Genomic DNA, 23,505 nt, shown 5'->3' with positions numbered 1-23,505 from the left:
TGAGTTGGATTTGATCTTTTGATATTTACTATTAAGAGATTCTTTCATTTTTTTTGAACTAAAAATATAATTGCATTCAAATTTGGAAGTCCAACATCAAAGCATGAACAATCAATTGTGGAGGGGTACTCAGCCACTCCATCCTGTCTGAAATAGTAGAGGCAGCTCTAGCTATAAGATGTGCCACACTATTGGCAGATTGAGAAACAAAACTCACAGATACTGAATTCATCTCTGCTATTAGAGATTTACAATCATCAACAAGAGACCCAAAACTAGAAAAATCAGAAGTTGAAGAAGAAAGCAAAGCCTTCACTACCGTAAGAGCATCTGATTCCAACACTATCTGATCATAACCCAGCCTCTTAATCCAACTCAGAACTTCTCTAATGGTAATTAGCTCAGCTGTTTTAGGAGAGAAGTAACCAAGGAGTCTATGTTGACAAGCGCCAACAAAAGAGCCATCATATGAGCGAAGCACTCCACCAACTCCAATGAAGCCATCAGGGAAGACTGACTACATTAGCTTTCAAGAATCCTTGAAGCGGTGGAACCCAGAAATGTAACGGTGGAGGAGCTGGCACAGCATCAGAAGAACTGTCATCAACGTGTCGCGCATTACACCAATCGTAGAGGATTGTCCTAGCCCGATACACCACAGCAGCAGGGCTCGACCACTTCGAAGACCAGACCACATCATTCCGTGCCTGCCAAAGAGCCCAGCAGATCATTACCACCATAGCTTGGTCTTTCTTTCTCACCAGTTGCAAAACTGAGCACAACCATGCCAAAAATGACGCCGACTGAGGAAAAAGCCATCCAATCGAAGACGCAAGCCATACCCCCTTGGCAAAAGGGCATGTAACCAGCACATGGAGCACAGATTCACTAACAGAATTACATAAAGGACATGAATTATGCACAGGAACATGTCGCTGTTGAAGCAGCTGCAAAACTGGTATGGCATTATTGGCTGCCCTCCACTCTAAGTCGCGACACTTAGGAGGAGCCCTGACGTTCCATAATTTCCGCCACATCGCACTAATATGACCTCCCACAACTCCATCTCCAATATTAGTTAGGAATTTATAAACTGATTTAACTGAATATTGACCATTTGGCTCCAACTTCCAGATCAATCTGTCACTAGCAGCAAATCGAGGGAGGGGAATAGACAGTATGGCCTGCTGCTCTTCCATACTAAAAATTGAACGTAACAATGGCAAATTCCAAAAACCATTAATCATCAAATCATGAACAAAGTTTACCTGTGAGTTAACAGGCTGCGATGTTTGCACCCAGGAGGAAGGCAAATTTGGGATCCAAGGATCTTCCCAGACTCGAATTTGCTGTCCATTTCCAACTTTCCAACACATACCGGCCTTAATAACAGATTGTGCTTCCCAAATGCTTCGCCAAAAATAGCTCGGATTGGACCCCAGATGAGCCGTGATAAAATTAGCATCAGGAAAATAACGAGCTTTAATTAACCTTGCCACCAACAAAGAAGGATTAGTCACAATATTCCAAGCTTGCTTTCCAACCATAGCCAAGTTGAACTCCCTTAACTTCTTGAAGCTCAACCCTCCAACAAATTTTGGTTGACTCATTCTATCCCAACTCATCCAATGGATTCCCCTTTCATGGTTAATACCTTTACCCCACCAAAACATATTCATCATCTGTTGGAGGTCGTGACAAAGAGTCTTAGGGATTAGGAACATGCTCATCACATAATTAGGAAGTGCTTGGAGCACTGTTCTTAGTAAGATTTCTTTACCTGCACGGGACAAGCAACGACGTTTCCAGGAGTTAAGTTTCTGCCACACCTTGTCCTTTAAAAAACCAAATATTTCTCTTTTGTTTATGCCCACCACTGATGGAAGACCCAAATATTTGCCCAAACTTGAATGCTCTTCCACGCCTAACATAGAGCACACACCAGCCCGATCATTCTGTCTCGTGTTCTTAGAGAAGCATATGGCAGATTTAGTGAAATTTATGAGCTGCCCAGATGCCTGTGCATAAGTAGAAACCACCTCCTTCACAACCTGAGCTTCAGCAGCAGTGCTATGGAAGAAAATCAAGCTATCATCGGCAAAGAAGAGATGAGTTATCTCAGGGCATCTCCTAGCCACCCGACAACCATGTAAAGCCGAACTAGCCACCTTGTGCGATATAAGCTGTGAAAATCCCTCAGTACACAAGATAAATATATATGGGGACAAGGAATCTCCTTGCCGCAATCCTCGTGTAGGCATAATTGGACCCAATTCCTTCCCATCATGAACAATATGATAGCTGACTGAAGTAATACAGTGCATGATCACACTCGTCCACTGTGTTGAGAAACCCATTTTATCCAAGACATCCGAAACATAATTCCACTCCATACGATCATATGCCTTGCTAATGTCCATCTTTAAGGCACCATAACTCTCACGACCATAGCGCTTGCCTTTGAAAAAGTGCATAAGCTCGAAGGCAATTATAGTATTATCATGGATGCTTCTCCCGGCAACAAATGCCGACTGTGATGGAGAAATAATCCGAGGCAGTAGCCTTTTAAGTCGATTTTCAACCATCTTGGACATTATTTTATAAAAGACATTACACAAAGCTATTGGCCGCAAATCCCCCATCGTCCCAAGAATTGTCTTCTTTGGAATCAAAACTAATGCTGTTTCATTTAACTCTACCGGGAATGTACCGACAGCCAACATTGAAATACAAGTAGATGAAACATCAGACCCAATAATATCCCAGTGATATTGGAAAAAACCTGGGTTGAACCCATCGAGACCAGGTGCCTTGTCCGCCTGCATGCTAAACACTGCTGCACGGGCTTCCTCAGGTGAATAAGGAGCAAGAAGAAAAGCATTATCTTCCTCAGTAATACAGTGAGGGATATGATCAATAATAGGCTGAGTATCACCTGAATTTGCCTGGAAGATATCCTGAAAATAATCAACAATAAGAGTGTCGAGAGCTGGCCCCCTCTCACACCAAACCCCATTGCTGTCTTGGAGCCGATGAATCAGATTCTTCTTTTTTCTGTTTGTAGCCATTGCATGAAAGAATCTAGTGTTAGAATCTCCTTCTTTCAACCAAAAGACTTTGGCACGTTGCTTCCATTGTATTTCTTTATCCCTCAACAAGTCATGGTATCTCTTCTTAGCCTCCTCAAACTTGCGAACATCAGCCAACGAACGAGAACCCCGCAAGTGCTGCATATCTAACTTACACTGTACCAACTCCTGCTTATGTAGATTTCGAATGTCCAGCCCCCATCTATACAACAATTCTCCACACCGAAGTAATTTATTAAACACATCCACAGAGGCACTCGAATTCCAAACATTGGAGATCAACTCACGGCACTGCGGCTCTCTTCTCCAACTGTTCTCAAATTTAAATCTCCTGGCCAACTGGGTCGGAATAAAGAGACGTATCTCCAACAGTATTGGAAGATGATCAGATGAAGAAGCTTCCAACGAAGCCGCTCTAGCATGGGAAAACAAAGAATTAAATGATGGAGAGGTAAGAACTCTATCTAATTTTTCTTCAACCCACCGATCTGAGCCCCTACCAGTTTCCCAAGTAAATTTATATCCGCTCATGGGAAAATCACAGAGTCCCGCTGCCATTACAGCATTGTGAAACCCCTGAATCAATGCATTCGGTTGCCGTCTGCCTCCTTTCTTCTCATGATTAGCTAGAATGTCATTGAAGTCCCCCATACAGACCCAGGGACGTGTGCTCATAGTTGCTAAATTCTGTAGTAAAGCCCAAGACTCCTGATGATGATTACGGTTAGGATGTCCATAAAAGCCAGTTAGTCGCCAACTACCCACCGAATCTAAGTCAACCTCCACATCAATACATCTAGCCGATTGAAATAGAACATGCACAGAGTCAATAGCACGCCAAAGTAAAGCTAGACCACCACTATGCCCCACACAGTCCACAGAAACAAAATCATCATAACCCAATAAATTTTTTATTTCTTCAATCCTATTACGATAACAAAGAGTTTCAATTAAAAAAATAAAACTTGGCCTCTTTTCCCTAACAATTTCTTTTAGGAAACTAACTGCCCGTGGGTTGCCAAGCCCACGACAGTTCCAGCTAAGGCAACTCATTTCTCTCGACGGGCCTGGTCCCCAAAACCCGCCGATAACATGTTTTTTGGTGCAGCCCTTGAAAGTGTAGAATCAGGTCCTGCATTGGTACCACCATCTTGGGCCCTCTCCTCATTTAATGCCTCCTCCATACGACGTCGCTTCAGGTCCACAATAGTAAGCCCAGTAGGAGATTGCATTGCTGGGTGTACATGGGAATTAACAGCATGTTGAGACAAAATAGGAGACTTAGCTAAAGCAGCTCCAGTAACCACTCCCTTATCTTTTTCAGAATTTGAATTTAAATTAGGCCCGTGATAAGCGGCATAATCTTGATCAGTTTCCATAGCTGAACCACTACTACCTTCTGATCGGAAAGACCTCCCCGGCGTACGGAGCCACCGTGAGCTCTTGTTCACCATTCCCCCTCTGCGAGGTTTAGCACGGATGTCCAGAGAATAGTTGCGAGGGGCCTGTCCTATAGGATAATGAATCAGTTGAGGGCAGAATCTATTTGTGTGGCCAAGGATACCACAGATCAAGCAGAACGTGGGCAAACGTTCATATTCAAACCTCGCCCAAAACCAACCTGCACCTGTTCTTCTCAAGTTGATGCCTTGCATCAGCGGTTTCCGAACATCCAATCTAACACGGATTCGAACAAATGAGTCGAACTCCCCAGTAAAATTGCGCTCATCTGAAGCAATAAATTGACCGACCTGATTGCCAATATCTTTAGCTACCCTTTCAGAATGAAACCCAGTCTGTAAATCAAAGATCTTGAGCCAAATATAGATGTGATTAAGAGGGACCTCTGTAGGAGTAGAAAAACCTGACATACGTTCTATAATCAGAATCTGATTATCAAAGGTGCAAGGGCACATTTCCAGGGCACGGTGAATATCTACCTCATGAAAAAATTGAAACACATAAAGACCACCACCCAACTCCCTAACAGTCATCCCTTCACGAGGTTGCCACAGCTCGGCTAATGAAAAAGACATAGCATTATAGTTGATAATCCTCTCCGAAAGAAATCTGCCCACCAAACATAGCTCAAGATTGTCTCCTGCCCCCAACTCCTCTTGTTGATATTCAAGACCCATCTGACCACCGCCGTCCACCGATAAACCAGCCATCTCTACTGACTCTCGATCTTCCATGACCTCCCCTTCCATAATATCGAAGTAGAAAGAACGAAAGAGAAAAAGGCTAAAACGGTGATGAAAAGAAAGAGAAGAGAATCAAAAATCAACAAACTCCTCACTGAGGAGACAAACCCTAACTCCTCACCGAGGAGACCTTTTGACTTCCCCCATGTTATCGACAGAAGATGAGAAGACTCCAACTTATCATAGAGATTCTTTCTTTTAATTTTCTTTTACATGTTGAGATTTGAAAAGTTTTGAGAAGCATGACATGATCTCATATCAGTGTAGATCATTTAGAATAAATAATCTTAAAATATTTCTCAACAGAATTAACACTGATAATTATAGAACTTTGTATTTAAACATATCAAGGGGGCCATGTGATGGGCGTTAATTTAAGTGTGTTGAAAAGTTAGCCTTTATATCATCACTAGAAAGACAAAGAAAAGAAGCATTATCCAAATAGAAAATTCATTAAACCTGAAGGCAGAAGCAATGAGTTCACTCATTGCATCGAGTTTTATTTATCTCATACCGAATGTGATAATATAAATAATTTTCCTCACATTCTCAGGCCTAGCAGTGGAAGCAAAAGCCAAGAAATTTAGTTTACGAGAAGATAAAAAAGAAAGAAACTTAAAAATTTTGGTAGAAAGATTAAACAAGTGGGAAGAACTGCTTTCCTAAGTGCCAAGTGCATATGCTGAAACAGTGGTTGGTCGGAGTTGGTATCTTCCGTACAGTTATGGGGAGGCTTCCCTTTCCCCTTCTTGCTGGCTCTACTGGATGCAAATTTCACGCCTGCACTACCATCACAAGCTTTTGCCTTTCTTAATTAATTAGCATATGTTTAAGGGTAATAAATTGGACGTCTTAATTCGTGCAATGTATACGAATATGGTTTAATTATTTATGTAAATTAAACCTATGCAACTATTCCCAGATGGGTCATGTTGAATCAGGTTTGATTTCTTATTCAGTTAAAACCAATTTCAAATCGGTTTGAATGAGATCATTTCATCACAATGAACATTAATATTTGTATAGTGTGAATGACTATGACTGGTTTAATGAAGTGATTTGCTTATTGAAGAAAGGGAGGCTAATTGTTTGACAATCTAAGTGAATATGAAAGGATGGATGTTAGTTGATTTAATACAGTATTAACAGTAATAAACTGGGTGTTGAGAAAAGGTTAAAAATGGACAGTCAGTTAACAAAAGAAAGGAAATTGTCCCACCCAATGGCATCCAATAAGGCAATAATTAAGGTGGAGAAGTGCCTAATTGAAGTTAAGAATGAGGTGCTGCTGTGGGGAAAAGGAGACATAAACATGACCATCCATCATTGTGCTTTTTGGAAAACTCATATAATTGAAGTGATTAGACCAATGAAAAGCAAATTTTAGACTTGTTTTTAAATTTAAACCCATTATTTGCTCATAATCCTTTTCTTTATAAAAGAAAACCAATGACTTGACCATTTAATATGTTCAATTCTTTTTTCTTTTGAGGGCTAACCCAATTGCCATTCTCACAAAGCAACCTATATCCTATGTGTAAAGGACCAAAGTTAGTGATTAGCAAGAAAATACAAGTATGTATATGATCTTGATATAATAATAAAATAAGCAAGTATAAAGGCCAATCACATGATTCAGACTTAATTAAAATTGATTAAAGGCTTAAAAAGGTATTAAGAAGTTGAAGAAAGAATCCTCCAATATAAATTGATATCAACAGCCAGCCACAGGCACAGGCATGAACATGTATAAAATCACAAAGAAAGAACATGGAGGTCAAGCAAGACAGAAAAAAAGAGTTAAAGAAGAAAATATTCGTTGTTTTTTCCAGTTTTGGTTAGATGAGTCAAATGGAAACCCTAAATGTGGAGATGAAAACGATGACCGTACTCAGCACAGCTAGCTTAAGCCCTATAAAAATCAAAGGATTCGATGCCCATGGAGGTTATGGAAGAGCCAACTTGGAAAGTGGCTACTGTGAGCAACCAAAGCTCAATTTTAGTTGTATCTTTTTAACATGTCAAAACGTGAACTGCTTGCACCTCAAAAGGGTCAGGCTGATATGGAGTTTTTTATTTTCTTTTTTAATTTTTCGAAAAAGCATGCAACAATATCATGGTGGACCAGAGAGAGAAAGAGAGTCCGTCCTTCCACCACTTTGTTGTGAAATTATTAGTTTTCTTTTATATATATATATATATATATATTAGTATTTCATTAACCTAGCTAGCTCATATGAAAACAAATTAAAATGTTGAAAAGTAAAATCCCAAGAATGGAATCCCATTAGTTGGAAGTAAAATGAAGGAGGAAGATGTAATTGTGTGAGAATGGAGCAAAGTGTTGACTTGATTATCACTAGTAATTACAAAACCATAGCTTGGATTTGATTTTGGTCTCCCAATTAAACCCAAAGTGGTTCATGTTCTCTATGCCAAAATGGTTGGATTCCAAGGCGATTTGATGCGATAGAGATTCGCATTCCTATCAAATAGAAAAAATAATGGTATGAAGAATTAATTTGTGCGATTAAAATTAAAATAAGTTTAAATTTATTGAAAAAGCTGAAGTGGATTTTTATATATATAGAAGAAGTGAATGATGTTAATTAGAATGGAAATTATTGGTTTAAATTGTAGTGGGAGTAAGTAGTCAAAGAGAAATTAATGGATGGATAGTTTTCATTAGGAGGCACAACAAAAAGTTGTTGGATCGGATGTGCATAACTTAAATATATTTTCTTTTCCATTAATTTCTCTTTCTCATCTCCCACCAAACATTAAGTGGAACAGTAATTTTCCTTTTTTTTTTTTTAATTTCTTTTACTTTTATATTGTTTATTATAATTATGAAGGAAAATTGTCCTTACATAGAATAAAAATTCCATTATCATCAGATTTCAAATTGTATATGCGGAATTATTGTCACCATTATGATTATTGACTTTTAGTTGAAATTTAATAAAATGCATATTTTCACTTAAGGGACAGGAAATACATGATTTTAAATATAAATTTAAAGAGTTATATGAGTAATAAATAGATGTGTATGGTGTATTTTTAATTATTAAGAAGAGGGTATATGCTGTAAGAGATCCCTAACCTAGCTAATGAAAAAGGTGGCAGTGAATAATAAGGAAGAGGCAGAGGGACAAAAAGCATACAAAGGCAGTCCTATGATGATATCATTTCCCCCTCGTGTTTGGGATGTGAAGCTCTTCTCCTCAACTTATACTCTATTTTCTGCCTAACTTTCGATTACTTAATTAATTCACTCTTTAAATAATTGAATATAGACGAAGCTACCTCCTTAATTATGATGTTCAGCATCTTATTGTTTATCTATTTAGCTAGGGAATTAAAAATTTTGGTGAAGCAATAAGAGGTCGCTCGTGCAATTGATTACTTATTATGGAACTCTTAAGAAACAGTAATGTCCTGAAATAAAACATTAAACAGGAGGAAGTGGTCCTCAGGGCATCCACTCACCATTCTAACAGCTGAGCCTATTCTCAGCTTCGGACCTGTAAAGCTAAACTCCAACCTTTAAAAAATCATCGGAGTACAACCCTTTCCACCAAAAGGCTCTAGGAGTTGTAACCTGCCCTTCAGCATTTTTGGGCAAGAAGAATAATTTGAGATTTAGCAGTAAAATCATAAAAGCAAAGCACTCTCTCTTCTTTGGCACCTATAATGCATGGCACCTTAGTGGACCAAATAGTTACATTTATTCTTTAATTTTCTTCTGTACTATTTATTCTTATGGGAATACGACATTGTCCTAATTTAAGGAACAAATCAATTTTTTGATTTTATATATCTTTTAATAATGATTTCTTTCTGAGCAACTGATCACTTTTCATGAAACTTGAGACAGTAGTTGTGCAGTCATCAGTCATCTGAATTCCTGGATAAAGCAAAAAATTACATGGACATAGCATTTCACGCACGCCACACTTATATATATATATATATATAACTATAGAGTAAGCAAAGCGAGTGTGTATGTATATATATATGTGTGTGTGTATGATGAGGCATTAGGGATCGATGTGTAGGTCCATGGTTTTTAGTTCCAGTGCAGCAATTTTTGTTTCAGCTCTTTCTGTCTTCCCTACAAGCAAACACTTCCCAATGCCATGGCCGAGGAGGCAGTGAGCAGCAGCCACCTCTATCTATCCCTACAACTTTGTAAACATTAAGGTTTTGGTCTGAACTCAGATATTTTATTTGTATGGGGAGATATTTATGGTTTGATTATATTAGTAATATGTTGTCATGTGTGTGTTTCTTGGCATTGCAGAAGTTGTTTAATCATTCTGATTAAACACAGCATTCGACGAAGGAGAACAACCAACCAACCAAACCCATCTCTGGAACTGGTCCAGTTTTGTTGTTATTAGGTTTGTTTCTCTGTCTCTTGCAAAATTGGGATAAAAAAGAAAAAGACATGTGCCCTGGTACTACTGATACTGAATCTCGAGGAATTATAAATGGTGAAAATTTGGTTTCAAAGGATGGAGCCTCCAATGAAGATACAATGAGAGCTAGAGGAGAAACTCAAGCGCAAGTCTTACAAGGACTTCTCCGCCGCTTACCACTCTCTAGCAATATCGGACGACCGCCACTAAATGAGGTCAGTAACTCTCCATTGGAAAGTGATATACATAAGGTCTAGCCCAGGTGAAATATAGTATAAAAAGATTGTCACTTCTTTATTGTTTCAACTTTATTAAACTATTTTTACGTTTTAATTCATTAGTGTTGGAGTCATTCAGGATTGGGAGTTATCGAGTCCAAACTCCCGAAATTATTATTTTTTCTATGAAAAAAAAGTCTTGGTTTACTTGGGAATGCTCCCATCTCCTCCTCCCTGAAACTTAGGTTCTTTGTCTTGTTTCCTTGACAAAGCAAATTTGGAGTGATGGGGCAGAGCTGAGGAGGCATTAAGAGTTATTTTGATATTGGTTTATGGGCAAAAAAGATTAAAAACTGAAAAATGGGCAATGGAAGGGACCCTTCATCGAAACACACTTATAGCAGAGTAGAGATGCTGTGTTTTTAAATTTTATTTACAGAAATGGTGTGTTTCTTTTAGAGATGCTCTCCCCACAGATGCAAACCCGCATATTCTGGTGGGTGGTGGGGTCTAAATGTATTAATAATCAGTGTTACTATCTACTAGCAGTCTTTTAAAAATGCTATACCCTCATTCTCTTGTTGGGACATCGATCATAATCTAATTCAGAAACCCCATATTCTTTTATTTTGACTTACCATTCTATCCAATGGATTTTACTCAAATCTCATTGAAAATGACGTGTTTCGTAATATATTTTTATTTTTATTTTTAAATTTAATATTAATCCAACCTAATTAATACCAGAAATCTGATAACGAAATTAAGATTTCCCAACATAGAAACTACTATTGCATAGTCAAGGCTGGGGTATTTATAAGGGAAATCGGAACATACCAACAGGCACAAGACAAGACAAGACAAGACAAGACAAAGCCACCACTTCTTCGACTATTATACAAAACCATAATTGCGAAAGCTTGTTGCATCCGTTCATGGCAGATAGAGCTTGTTGGCGATCTATCTGAAAAGTCCATAGTTTTACGCCATAGCTATCATTAATACTTAGTGCACCCAGTTGGCATCCACGTGGGATTCACTCTTTTCATTTTCAGACAAATACTACTTATTTGTTTAGTGTTCAATATATTAGTATTACTTTCCTTTGGTTTCCAAGATTCTGTTATTTTTTGTTCAGTTAAATAAACCAAGGAATTCAAACGTTTGCCTAAAAACATCTCTTTTGTTGGAGTAGTAACTTATATACCGTTAACAAAAGTGAACATCTTCCAAAGCTTTTATGTCAAAGTCATAAGTGATAATCCCTTGTTTAATTAGTTTAAAAGTATTGTTAACAAAAATAAAACTATTTAGATGCCTCGTATCAAATGTATATCTACATTAAATCAAAATTATACTTTACATTTTTTAATGTAATTAATTACTTCTTTTTTGTTAAGAGATATATCATTTCCTTATAGAGTATTTATTTACAAAGTAAGAGAGAATTTCAACTATTAAGTCGAGGTATTTATCTCCAATATTAATAAATAAAAATTATTCAACTAACACTCACCAAGTTTAAACTGTCTGCCATTTTTTTATATTTCTTTTCTTTTCAATTTTGGTTGAATTTCTTCACTATTGGTAGGTGGAGTATCATCTTTTCATCAGTCAATTGATTTGAGTTTCATCACGTTGATGAAGCAGAGTTGTTTAATTGGTTAATACATTCCATGCAGGTGGGAGAAGAGGTGCTTGCTCTAGGAAAGATTGCATGCCCAATCATTTTGACGACCATACTCATATACTCGAGGTCTGTAATATCAATGCTCTTCTTGAGTCGTATGGGCAAAATAGAGCTAGCAGGAGGCTCACTGGCACTCGGCTTTGCAAATATCACAGGCCTATCGGTAATGAAAGGCCTGGCCATGGGAATGGATCCCATCTGTGGGCAAGCCTATGGGGCCAAGAGATGGTCAGTCATCAGCCAAACCTATCTTAGAACTCTGTGTCTCCTTTTAGTTGTTGCCTTGCCCATTAGCTTGTTATGGCTCAACGTAGAACCAATCTTTCTACGCTTAGGTCAGGATCCAGATATCACAAGTGTAGCCAAAGTTTACATGGTCTTCTGTATTCCTGAACTAATAGCTCAAGCTGTGCTTCATCCAATGAGATCCTTCCTCAGAACTCAAGGCTTGACGGCTCCTCTTACCATATGCGCTGTTGGTGCAGTTATCCTCCACACCCCATTCAACTACTTTTTTGCTATATATTTGAATCTAGGGGTGAAAGGAGTTGCCCTGGCCATTGCTTGTAATACCATAAACATGAACATAGGCTTGCTAATATATGTGGCTGTATCGAAGAAGCCGCTGAAACCTTGGCATGGAATTACAGCAACCTCCATGTTGCAAGGATGGAAGCCATTGTTATCTCTATCTTTGCCCAGCGTTGTCTCTGTATGCTTGGAGTGGTGGTGGTATGAGATAATGCTGTTTCTTTGCGGTTTGCTCAGCAACCCAAAAGCCAGTGTTGCAGCTACAGGCATCCTTATCCAGACAGCAGGTTTAATCTACTCATTTCCATTTTCCCTAAGCTGCAGCTTAAGCACACGAGTAGGTCATGCACTGGGTGCTGGACAACCAGCTCGTGCACAGTGGACGGCCATAATTGGGATCATCCTTGGATTTGCCTGCGGACTCACTGCTGCGGTTTTCACAGCAGTCTTTAGCTCGGTATGGGGAAAGTTGTACACAGATGAGCCACAGATCCTTGACTTGATATCAACTGGACTTCCACTACTGGGGTTATGTGAAATTGGCAACTCTCCCCAAACAGCTGCCTGTGGAGTCTTAACTGGTACTGCACGTCCTAAAGATGGTGCTCGCATAAATTTATATGCCTTTTACCTTGTTGGATTGCCAGTTGCTGTTCTCCTAACTTTCAAACTCAAAATGGGTTTTCGGGGATTATGGTTTGGGCTATTTGCTGCACAAATTAGTTGCGTTTCTATGATGCTGTACACCGTGTATAGAACTGATTGGAAGCACCAGGCTAAAAGAGCTGATGAGCTGACTTCAGCTGCAGGTGAGAGGGATGATTTGGAAAATGGCTTACTCATGACCGATCAATGACTCTCCAAAATCAACTCTTGTCCGCAGGCAACTCTAACAGATTCAGAGATAGACTAGAACATATAAATGAACTAAAAACGTCAGTTTGGTTCACAAAGTGCAGGTTCAGTGTGTCTGATAGTGGAGAAATTTTTTCAAAAAAATGCAAAATGATTCCATTACACAGTAAATGATTTATATCTCTTGGAAGATGAACGTTCTTTCTTCCCTGACCCAACTTTGTGTGAAGCTAAAACCTTTTAATACCAAGTGTCTGTTCCTATCCTAGCAAAAGACCAACTAAATCAGGAAGGAAATGAGAAGGATAAGAAAGAGAAGATATCAACCCCTCAAATTGGCCAAGCTAAGTTTACAGCATAAAGTCATCACTATAAAAGCCTGAATAATCTGTAGATCTGTCAAAAGGACAACCTTAACTTGCCAGTGATATGATGACTAAAATAAGTAAACAATTAAGATAAGTTACATGAATGCATATCAGGTTTAACTTCCACGGGACATGGAGCTGTTCAAATTGCAATTCCAGTCATAGTTTCATTCTTTTCACGTGACAACCTGTATGAAAAGGTCAGAATCACTAGCACCTGCAAGCAATGTTACAGAAAGGAAACATCTCAAAGAAACCTAGAAAGTACGAATATCACATATAATCCTAGAATTAAGCCAACAGGATTAAATGTATCAGCAACCACTAATGACACAACATAAATGCTAAGAGACCATATTAAAAATAAAACTTGAGCAAAACTAGTCAATTATGTGAAATTGGTACTCAAGTGTCTGGGAAGCAATCTAGTGTTTATGATGCTGACAAATGACAGACAATAAATGCTGTGCCCTTCTCTCCCAGTTCTGAAATGACCCTGCAAAACAGTAAATTGCTACTAGTGATTTAAACTATATAACTACTCAGTATATATAGAAGACAATTTGGCATCAGAAATTAACGGTAAATTATTTATGCACAGAAAAGAGCAAAATTAAGAAATTGTATTAAAACAAAGGTTTCCTAACCCCAAAGCCATGAAAACCAGGATAATGGAGACATCGAAATGATCATCTAATTGTCCAAACAGTAGCAATAGATGACAGCAAAGGATCAAGATAATGTAACAAGATATTATCTTGCCATGGATAATATAGACTAATTAAGAGTATTCGAAAATAGTTCTGACACTAGCTGAGTACAAGGAATCAAACAAATAAAAAAGTAACAAGCACACCCAATGGAATAATCAGGCAATAAACTAGCTCACAGAGTTGCACTAGCATTAGAACTATCCATGAAGAGAATGGGAAACGCTCAGAAACTATTATCCAAGTATGTATAAACAAAAAGATCAGGTTATTAATTTTAGCCAACATAAAGATATGTCTCAATTGCAATGGACTCGGTTAACATCAGCAATTGATGTACATATGGCCGAACATTTCAAGACTTCCATCCAGGCATATAACATTATGGTAAATATATAGCAGAGCCTGTTTGCTACTAGGAGCTGTCTGATAACACCTAGATGCTTGTAAGCCTTTTGAATTGACTACAGAAGGTGAAAACAGAATCAATAAATTCTGCAAAGCAATAAACTCTTTATCTTATGAGAATGAAACGCATTGCAAAAACCTTCAGTAAGAGATATACTTAAAACAATCTAAACATCAATCCAAAACTCAACAATGTCAGAAAATTGCATTCAGTTTTCACATCAGAAACAAATATTAGCTTATTACTTACCAGTGGATTTGAACTTCAGAAACATAAACAGCAGAGAATTTCATCATTCCCCTACAGAAATAATATAATTTTTTTTTCATTTAGATCGGAATGAAAATGGATTGTTCTAGATCGAAAATCGCGGACATTATTGAACCCATAAATAGAAGCAATAATAAGCGGGAAAAAAAGGAGAGAAGAAGAAAGAATTCGCTATTTTGCTTGATGTGACGATCATTTACGAAAATAGTGAGAATCAAATTTATAAATAAAAAAAAAAAGGGGGGGTGAGGGGCAATCAACCAAGCTGAGGAATTTCATCATTAACATAAAGAGATTTGATTACCTTATAGCAAGTGACGCGTTGCACGATGCGGGTAGAATCCCAATTTTTATTTTTAGCTACGGAATAGAACTTAGAGCTCCGTTATGGTCATACTGATAGTGATACAGCGTTGAACAGGAGTTTCCATAGCTCACACACTCTTTTATTTTGCTCTCTTTTCTCTGTTTTTAATTGAGATTGTGAACAGGAAAATATAAATTATTATTTACTACAAACTTATCATATAAATTCTCAAAGTTTGCTAAGATTTAAATATTGTTTTTAATTCAATGTTAGTCCTTCTTATTGGAAAATTTGTGTATATGGTTATATTAATGCTCTAAATTAATAATTTTTAAAGTAACATCTCGGATTCCCTTGTTTCTCTAAAGGGAGAGTCTTGTAATTCAATCTTCCACAATATCCAACTCTCTAATGTTGCTCGTTGCATATTTGAATTTTCTTATATTAAATAATAATAAACATAACAACAATCCAAATAAAAAATCAAAATCCATCCTTACCATTTTTATGTTTTTCTTTCCAATAAGTAAAGTCAATTTAAATTTTATAATCATATAATAATACTTAGGGTAATTTACGATTTAGTCCCTGGATATTGCCATTATTAACAAGTCAGTCCCTATATTTTCAGAAACCTATTAAAACGTCCTTATATAATCAAAACGTTAACAAATCAGTCCTTCCATCCACTATTACCCTCTTTTCCGTTAAAAATAAGATGAAAAGACCAAAATAACCTTAGTGTAACTTTTCCCCAAATCGATAATTTCTCTTCTCAATTCCCTATCCTCTCTCTCTCTTCTCCCGAAAATGAAAACCTCTGTTCCGAAATCCCTAATTTCTCTTTTCTTCCCAAATCAATAACCTCTCTCTTCCTAAATCCCTAACTTTCTGTCTTCTCCCAAGTCGATAACTTCTCTTCTCAAATCTCTAACTTCCCTCTTCTTCCCTAAATCCTCTCTTCTCGATTTTGTTGGTTTTTATCGAAGAGAAGTTGGGTTCTGTCGAAGAGAAGTTGTGGTCCCGATTTTGTTGGTTTTTATCGAAGAGAAGTTGGGTTCTGTCGAAGAGAAGTTGTAGTCCCGATTTTGTTGGTTTCTGTCAAACAACTGGGGAAAGGTAACTTTTTGTGCTTTGTGCTTTCCCTAAATCCTCTCTTCTCGATTTTGTTGGTTTTTATCGAAGAGAAGTTGGGTTCTGTCGAAGAGAAGTTGTGGTCCCGATTTTGTTGGTTTTTATCGAAGAGAAGTTGGGTTCTGTCGAAGAGAAGTTGTGGTCCCGATTTTGTTGGTTTTTATCGAAGAGAAGTTGGGTTCTGTCGAAGAGAAGTTGTGGTCCCGATTTTGTTGGTTTTTGTCAAACAACTGGGGAAAGGTAACTTTTTGTGCTTTCTTTTATTTTTTTTTCTTTGGATGTGTGATCATAATATTTGTATTATAGTAAAACATGTGGGTACCACTTACTGTTACTGATAGTTTTAGTTTTTTTTTTTTTTCAGGAGATTTTGACTAATTAAAGAATGTGTGATTCATGTGTGCAGGTCTGAAAACATGGCTGTGGAAGAGAGATTTACTGTGGTGTTGACATATGAAAACAAAACTGATTCTTTATATAATGTCCCTATTGCAAGGTATTCGTACATATCCTTGTTGTCTGATGTTTATAAGTTGTTTAACATAGCTGCATCATTTGTTTCGTTTGTTACTGGTAGTGGGATGAGTGTAGAAAATGATGATGATTTAATGTTGGCTTTTGAGTTGTACAAACATAGTCATAAATTGCCTTTGACTGTACACGTAAAGGGGGTCCCTCTGAACACTGAGATGTCTGATGATGACGATGATGATGATGATGTTTGTATTATTGGTGAGAGCAGTGATACTGGTGAGGGTAGTAACCTTGGTGAGGGTGGTAATACTGTTGAGGATATTAACCTTGATGATGCCTTAGGTAGAAAAACTCCCCCATTAAATAGGGATGTGTCCACAAGAGGTAGGGGCAGGAGTGTGCCATTAAGAGGAAAGGGAGGAAGAAGCAGTTTTACTAGAGGTAGAGGGATAAGACAGGAAAGTGTTAGTGAAAGTGGGCAGTTAGGGGGAGGGGCCAATGAATTACCACAAATTGATTCTGAAAGTGATGTATCATTCAATGAAAGTAAGGTTGGAGATGATTTACCTAAAGAAGTTATATTTGACAATGAGATTAGTATTGAGGAGTCAGATGGGTTATCAGGTTATGCTAGTGACAATGACAAAGAGGTTGAAGATAGTGAGAATGAGTCTTATGATCCAAATAATAGAAAGAAAAAATATATTGATCCTTATCATGGCATGTATGATCATCCCTTCCAACACAATGAAGGGGAAGAGATTTTGTTTAAAGAGGGCCAAGTTTTTAAGGACATTGTAACTTTGAGGAATGCAATGAGAGATTATGCTATTAAGGGGGGATATGATATTACAAGAGTTAAAAATGACTCTACTAGATTAACAGCTAAGTGTTCCAGTACAGGATGTCCCTGGAGGTTTCATGCATCAGTTTTGTCTGACCAAGTCACTTTCATGGTTAAAACTCTACATGATGAGCACACATGCATAAGACCATTAAGAAATGAAAATTTGAATTCAAACACTAAGTGGATAGTAGAAAAACTTAGGGAAAAGCTGAGGGCAGACCCTGACATGAGTTATGAACTCATGCAGCATGAGTTGATGGGAAAATGGGGTGTGGAAGTTCCTGTGTGGCAATTATATAGAGCTAAGTGCAAGGCTAGAGATGAGAATATGGGCATGCATTGTGAAAGTTTCCAAAAACTTAAGAAATATGTCCATTATTTGCAAACATATAACCCGGGTACAGTTGTAAAAATTCAGCCAGCTCCAAGGGTTAATGAAGATGATCCTTTTGCTTTTCAAAGAATATGGATTATGTTTGATGCTATAAAGTCTGGGTTTGAGAATGGTTGTAGACCCTTTATAGGATTAGATGGTTGCCACTTGAAGGGTCCATATGGAGGGATTTTCCTAGTTGCAGTCATACTGGATGGAAATAGAGGTGTGCTACCTCTTGCATTTTCTATAGTTGAAGCAGAATGTGGTGATAGCTGGACATTTTTCCTAGAGAATCTTTATTCTTGCATTGGTGGAGGAACTGATGCTAGGCCTTTAACTATTATGTCAGATAGGCAAAAGGTATGAATTAATATTCAATTTTTTTTTTAATTTAGCATATTGAACTATATGCTATTAATTTAAGTTACTAACTATTTTTTTGTTGTAGGGACTCATTGATGCTGTCAAAAATATATTTCCCAATGCATCTCATAGAGTTTGTTGCAGGCATTTATACATGAATTTCAAGAAAGAGTTCCCTGGACTGATGCTCAGAGATGATTTTTGGAATGCTGCAAAGAGTACTCATTCTTATGAGTTTTGGCTTCACATGAAGAATTTGAAGCCCAAGCGAGATCAAAAGCCATATGACTGGTTGATCAACATACCATTCAGTCAATGGACTAGACATGCATTCTGGCCTGAAGCTAAGTGTGACAATTACACTAACAACATGACCGAATCATTCAATGCATGGATAGTGAAATTGAGAGGTTTGCCTATTATCAATATTATTGAATCTATTAGGCAGAAATGTATGGTTAGGTTGCATAGAAGATTTGCTAAAGCTCAAACATGGGAAGGGATAGTTACACCAAGAACAAAGAAAGTATTGAATAAAATCATTACTGCCAGTAGGTTTCTTAAATTGCTCCCTGGTAGAAATGAAGAGTATGAGGTTCATGAGGGTCCATGTAGGTTTACTGTTAGTTTAGCTAAAAGGACATGCAGTTGTGGATGGGGATATAAGTGGTTTACCATGCAAGCATGCTGCTAGAGCAATTGCATATGTTAGGGGCAATATTGAAGAGTTTTGCCATGAATATTACACTGTGCAGTGCTATTCAATAGTTTATGCAGGTGCCATACATCTTGTTCCTCAAGCTGAGCTTGAACCTGATAATGAACACCCATCAATGTTGCCACCTCCTTTGAGGAGGCAACCAGGAAGGCCAAGGAAGGCTAGAAAGAGAGATGAGAGTGAACCACCAGCAAGAGGAAGGAGGACAACAACTGTCACTTGTGCTAGGTGCTTACAAACAGGCCACAATAAGAGAACTTGTCAATATGCTGCTGTTGGGGTAACTATACCTTTGTTTGCTTGCATATAATGAATCTATTTTAACCTTTTTAACCTTTTTAACCTTTTTATGTATTTCTCTAATTGTAGGCAAATATGGCTGCAAGTCAAAAGAAGAGAAAACACACTACTGCATCAGGTGCGGGGACTTCAAGAGGGGTTAATACTAATCAAGTGGGATCAAGTGGTGGACCAACTATCTAAAGGAGCCTTTGGAATATCAAATGATTTTTTTGAGAATGTTGTTAGTTGATGGGATATAATTTGTACATTTTAGGAAAACATGTATTTTGGGGCATTGGATTGAGCTTTTTGTCTATTTGGAAATATTGTAAATCTGTGCACAGATTCTTTTTTGGGATTTTATCATAGATATTGATACAGTGCTACAGATATTGGCCTTACTTGATCATTAAAATGGCAGTAATAGATGTATGACATTGTAATGATCAAGTCTGATTTTGTAAAGTCTCATTTTGTAATACATATTTGAACAAAAAGGACATATTAATGAAGTTATGCCTTTAATTTCATTTGCTCAGCTCCAATTTTATTCATTGTGCATTTATAAAATTTGTTTGTATTTGATATTAAGTTACAGTTGGATAAATGTAACATTATCATCACTCTTCTATTACTTTTAATTTTACAACTTCTAAGTCCATCTATTTAAGTATTTAAAATTTCTCCGTCCTTTAAGTTTTAACGTTTACAATTTTTTAGTCCTTATATATTAAATTTCGAAACTATTAGGTCCTCCAGTTTTGAATCAGTACAACTATTTGGTGCTTCATTTTAACCATTCACTTACAAGAAACTAACATGCTAAAATTCCACTCATCTAACTTAGATAAATAGTACAGAATTCATTCATACATAAAGAACATACTACAATCTGGTTCAACATAACTTCTATCTTCTGCAGCTTTATATAATGCATCTAAACAACTTTTTATGGTGTTTTTACAGCAAACACTATCAAGAGTAACAATATAATTATCATACAATTCTTCATCTGGTTCAAAATAGCTTCAATCTTTTGCAGCTTTACATGTAATTTTTTGGTCTCTTCATTAATCTTCAGCAACTCTTCTTTAATCTCTGCAATCATTCTTGATAAGTTGGCCTTGAATACCTCTAACCCCTCACCTATACTGTTTGATGTTGGAGAGTTCACATTTGTTGGAATGCACCACCCAAGAAATGACCCACATTTGTTATCTCGACAGTAATAATACAGCTTGTTTGGATTACTAGCAGATTCAGATATGCGAACCCCCGCTCTTTTTCCACAGCAGCAATTCACATTCATGTAACCACCATCCCAGCTTCCCATCGATCCGCTGATGCCAGACATTCTCGCGAAGATAGAATGAATCCTTTAGGTGCTTGATCGTCGGCTATTATGAACGAAACGGAGGTGGGATCCTTTCAGTGCTTGATCAATGTTGAAGATAGTCTGCCGAGAGATGATGGAGTATGCTGAAAAGGGTAAAATTGGAGGTGAGAGAGTAAAGGGATGATTGTCTGCTGAGAGATGATGAGAGGTTGCTTCTAGGGTTGTAATCGGACTGTTATGGCAAACCCACCCATACATTTCTGCTTAATAGGGATTGAAAAGGGTAAAATAGGATTTTTAAAATATTCTCTCTCCTTCTCATCTTATTTTTAACGGAAAAGAGGGTAATAGTGGATGGAAGGACTGATTTGTTAACGTTTTGATTATATAAGGACGTTTTAATAGGTTTCTGAAAATACAGGGACTGACTTGTTAATAATGGCAATACTCAGGGACTAAATCGTAAATTACCCTAATACTTAAAATTTCCACAAATCCTATTGGCCACATCAATTAAATTTCAAAAATTATGTACATATACAAAGAAAAGGGAGTTAATCGGAGAGGACAAGGCATCCACTAGATGCCACCCAAACAAAACCTCTCTAAAGTCAGTTTTGGAAGCTACCAGAAAATAACTACCTTATCTCCTTCCTGGGTGGGTGGTCTAGGGAGAGTACTATCCGCATTATTGCGGCACACGTGGCCGTTATCATGGACCGACCCAAACTGTTTCATAGGCTTCGACGCTTTCGTTGGTTGCTGATGGACCCACACTTTTTTAACACGTTATAATTAAAAATGTCATTTCATGGGTTCCACGCGACGGAGGAAGTTTTACTTGAAATGTGGGCCTCATTTAATAACGCATATGGACATTCACAAATATTTTATACCCCTTCTATATATATATATATTTTTTATACATTTTTAAGGTTTTAATATTTTTTTCTATTTTGTTATAATAATAATCTAATATTGAATTATGAGTGAGGCAAATGCGAGTTTAAATTAAAATCAGATTAAATCTAATTAAATTAAATTTATTTAATATTTATGTAAATGTTATTAATTTTTTATTTTTAAATTTAAAAAATTATAATTTAAATAAATTTATTATATTATATACGTGCGATTAGAAATATAAATAAAATAAAAAAAATTAGATTTATTGTAATTCCTATACTGACATTATCACATTGGTAAGAGTCGCACACTTCATAGTTTATAGAAAAAGTGAATTTATATGAGCATTGGGTATAATCATAACAATAAAAAACTTGAAATGTATAAAGGCAGCACAATGAATTCATTTCTAAAATTATTTAAACAAAAAAATAATCACAGTGAAAATTTATGAAAATTTTAAATGTATTATATTATATTTATGCATCTCATTGTAACTTAAAATAATATAAAAAATCTAATGTTTATGTGTAATTTATAAATGAAAATTTATATTTTTTATTTTTTTTATTATTTTAAAATTATTATTCATTTTATTTTTTATATTATAGTAATATATAAATTAATTATTATAATTTTATTTTATTTTTAAAAAAATTTTAAAATATCTCTTAATATTTAATAAAATTTAATATATTTAAAATGAAACTAATAAAAAATTATATTTATTAGTATATGCAGAAAAAATAATAAAAATTATGAAATAAAAAATATTTCAATAAAAATTTAATTTATATATAATTTTTAATAAACGACTTTTTCTATTAGAAATTTATATAAATTAAAACTAAATGAAAATTGTGCAATACAATCTGGATAGTCTGGTTACGAGGGGAGGAGAGGAGGTTGACGAGGAGATTGTCCGTACAGAGGGCGAGTGCATGATGATAACTGGCTTAGCTGAGCCGAGTGGGGCCGCTTAGCTTAAGACTATGTTATCCCACCCAAGAGATCAGATAACCATTAAGTCCTTTATTACACCTTTTTCTCTTTTAGGTCAGAACAACTCTGACAACTTCTCTACTTTTCAATTGCCCAAGCAATATGGAAGCGCGTGACACCCAGCGTTTACCTTTTTTTTTTATTATTATTATAAATTATATTCCCTTTTATTTTCATTTATGTTTTTTAAATACATATATTAGTATTTTAAAATCTTATATAATAATATAAAACATTTTTAAAATGTGTCATATAATTCTTTTCTCACTATTATTATATTAGAGAAAGTATTTTTAATTTTACCTAAAGTTTATAATTTAATTTATATTAAAATAATATTTATAATATTATATTGTTAATAAATTATTATTATTATTATTATTATTATTTTAATAATATGCATGTCGATCTTGACCATTAATATTTGCATGAGAATGAAAATAAATAAAAAACATAAAATGATTATCAAATTTCCACTATTTGTTTCTGTTAAAAAATTATGTATTAATTAAAATTAATTCATTAAATAATGAACTAAAATTATAATATATTTCACATTTAAATTTATATAAATCATCACAACTAAACATGAATTAGTTATTTTAAATTCAATAATTTATATTTATTTATTAGAATTTTTGTAAATTTAAATATTTAATTAAATTACAATTTTAATTAATAATACAATGTATAAAGGTAACTAATTGATTGATATTATTATTGAAAGTATTGTTAATTAGATTCGAGAAAATAATATGAGGAATATGAAAAAAAATAACTTAAAGTTTTAATATTTTTCTGTAATTTAAAATTTTTTTTATTGAGTAATTATAACCAAACAGAATCTATACATTCAATAGCTGAAAGAAAAATAGAAATAGATTTCCTTAAACTTACCCTTTTATATCCCAAATAATTTGTCAATTTTTATAGCCAAAAAAATCAATTCCATGAAGTTAATACATCATTTTTATTTTTCAATAATACTTAAATTT

General features: G+C 35.9%; 2 protein-coding genes across 3 annotated transcripts; one reads left to right on the top strand and one right to left on the bottom strand.

Annotated features, from left to right (window-relative positions):
* Positions 1–76: 76 nt before the first annotated feature.
* On the bottom strand, positions 77–5,299 carry LOC122724453. The gene is made up of 3 exons (XM_043959421.1): positions 4,182–5,299; positions 585–4,014; positions 77–517 (listed from the first exon to the last, which is right to left on the bottom strand). Exons 1-3 carry the CDS (start codon positions 5,297–5,299, stop codon positions 77–79), a joined length of 4,989 nt encoding a protein of 1,662 aa, XP_043815356.1.
* Positions 5,300–9,296: 3,997 nt separating this feature from the next.
* LOC110620668 (protein DETOXIFICATION 53) lies at positions 9,297–13,685 on the top strand. 2 transcript variants are annotated; one of them, XM_021764483.2, is made up of 4 exons: positions 9,297–9,496; positions 9,597–9,696; positions 9,810–9,929; positions 11,615–13,685. In XM_021764483.2, the coding sequence occupies exons 3-4, from the start codon at positions 9,834–9,836 to the stop codon at positions 13,007–13,009; spliced, it is 1,491 nt and encodes a 496-aa protein (XP_021620175.1). In that variant the 5' UTR covers positions 9,297–9,496; positions 9,597–9,696; positions 9,810–9,833; the 3' UTR covers positions 13,010–13,685. The 2 variants fall into 2 exon arrangements, with proteins under 2 accessions (XP_021620175.1, XP_021620174.1); XM_021764482.2 differs by having other exon boundaries at positions 9,597–9,929.
* Positions 13,686–23,505: the final 9,820 nt, after the last annotated feature.

Source organism: Manihot esculenta, chromosome 8 (assembly GCF_001659605.2).
Source record: "Manihot esculenta cultivar AM560-2 chromosome 8, M.esculenta_v8, whole genome shotgun sequence".
Lineage (NCBI taxonomy): Eukaryota > Viridiplantae > Streptophyta > Magnoliopsida > Malpighiales > Euphorbiaceae > Manihot > Manihot esculenta.
This window is presented reverse-complemented; position numbering and strand designations above follow the sequence as displayed.

Coding starts and splice junctions, on each gene's coding strand:
- LOC122724453 (XM_043959421.1), bottom strand. CDS start 5,299: ATGGAAGGGGAGGTCATGGAAGATCGAGAGTCAGTAGAGATGGCTGGT. Junction 4,015..4,181: donor AGGGCTGCACCAAAAAACAT/GTTATCGGCGGG, acceptor TTATCGTAATAG/GATTGAAGAAATAAAAAATT. Junction 518..584: donor ATGACAGTTCTTCTGATGCT/GTGCCAGCTCCT, acceptor AAGCTAATGTAG/TCAGTCTTCCCTGATGGCTT.
- LOC110620668 (XM_021764482.2), top strand. CDS start 9,744: ATGTGCCCTGGTACTACTGATACTGAATCTCGAGGAATTATAAATGGT. Junction 9,930..11,614: donor GACGACCGCCACTAAATGAG/GTCAGTAACTCT, acceptor CATTCCATGCAG/GTGGGAGAAGAGGTGCTTGC.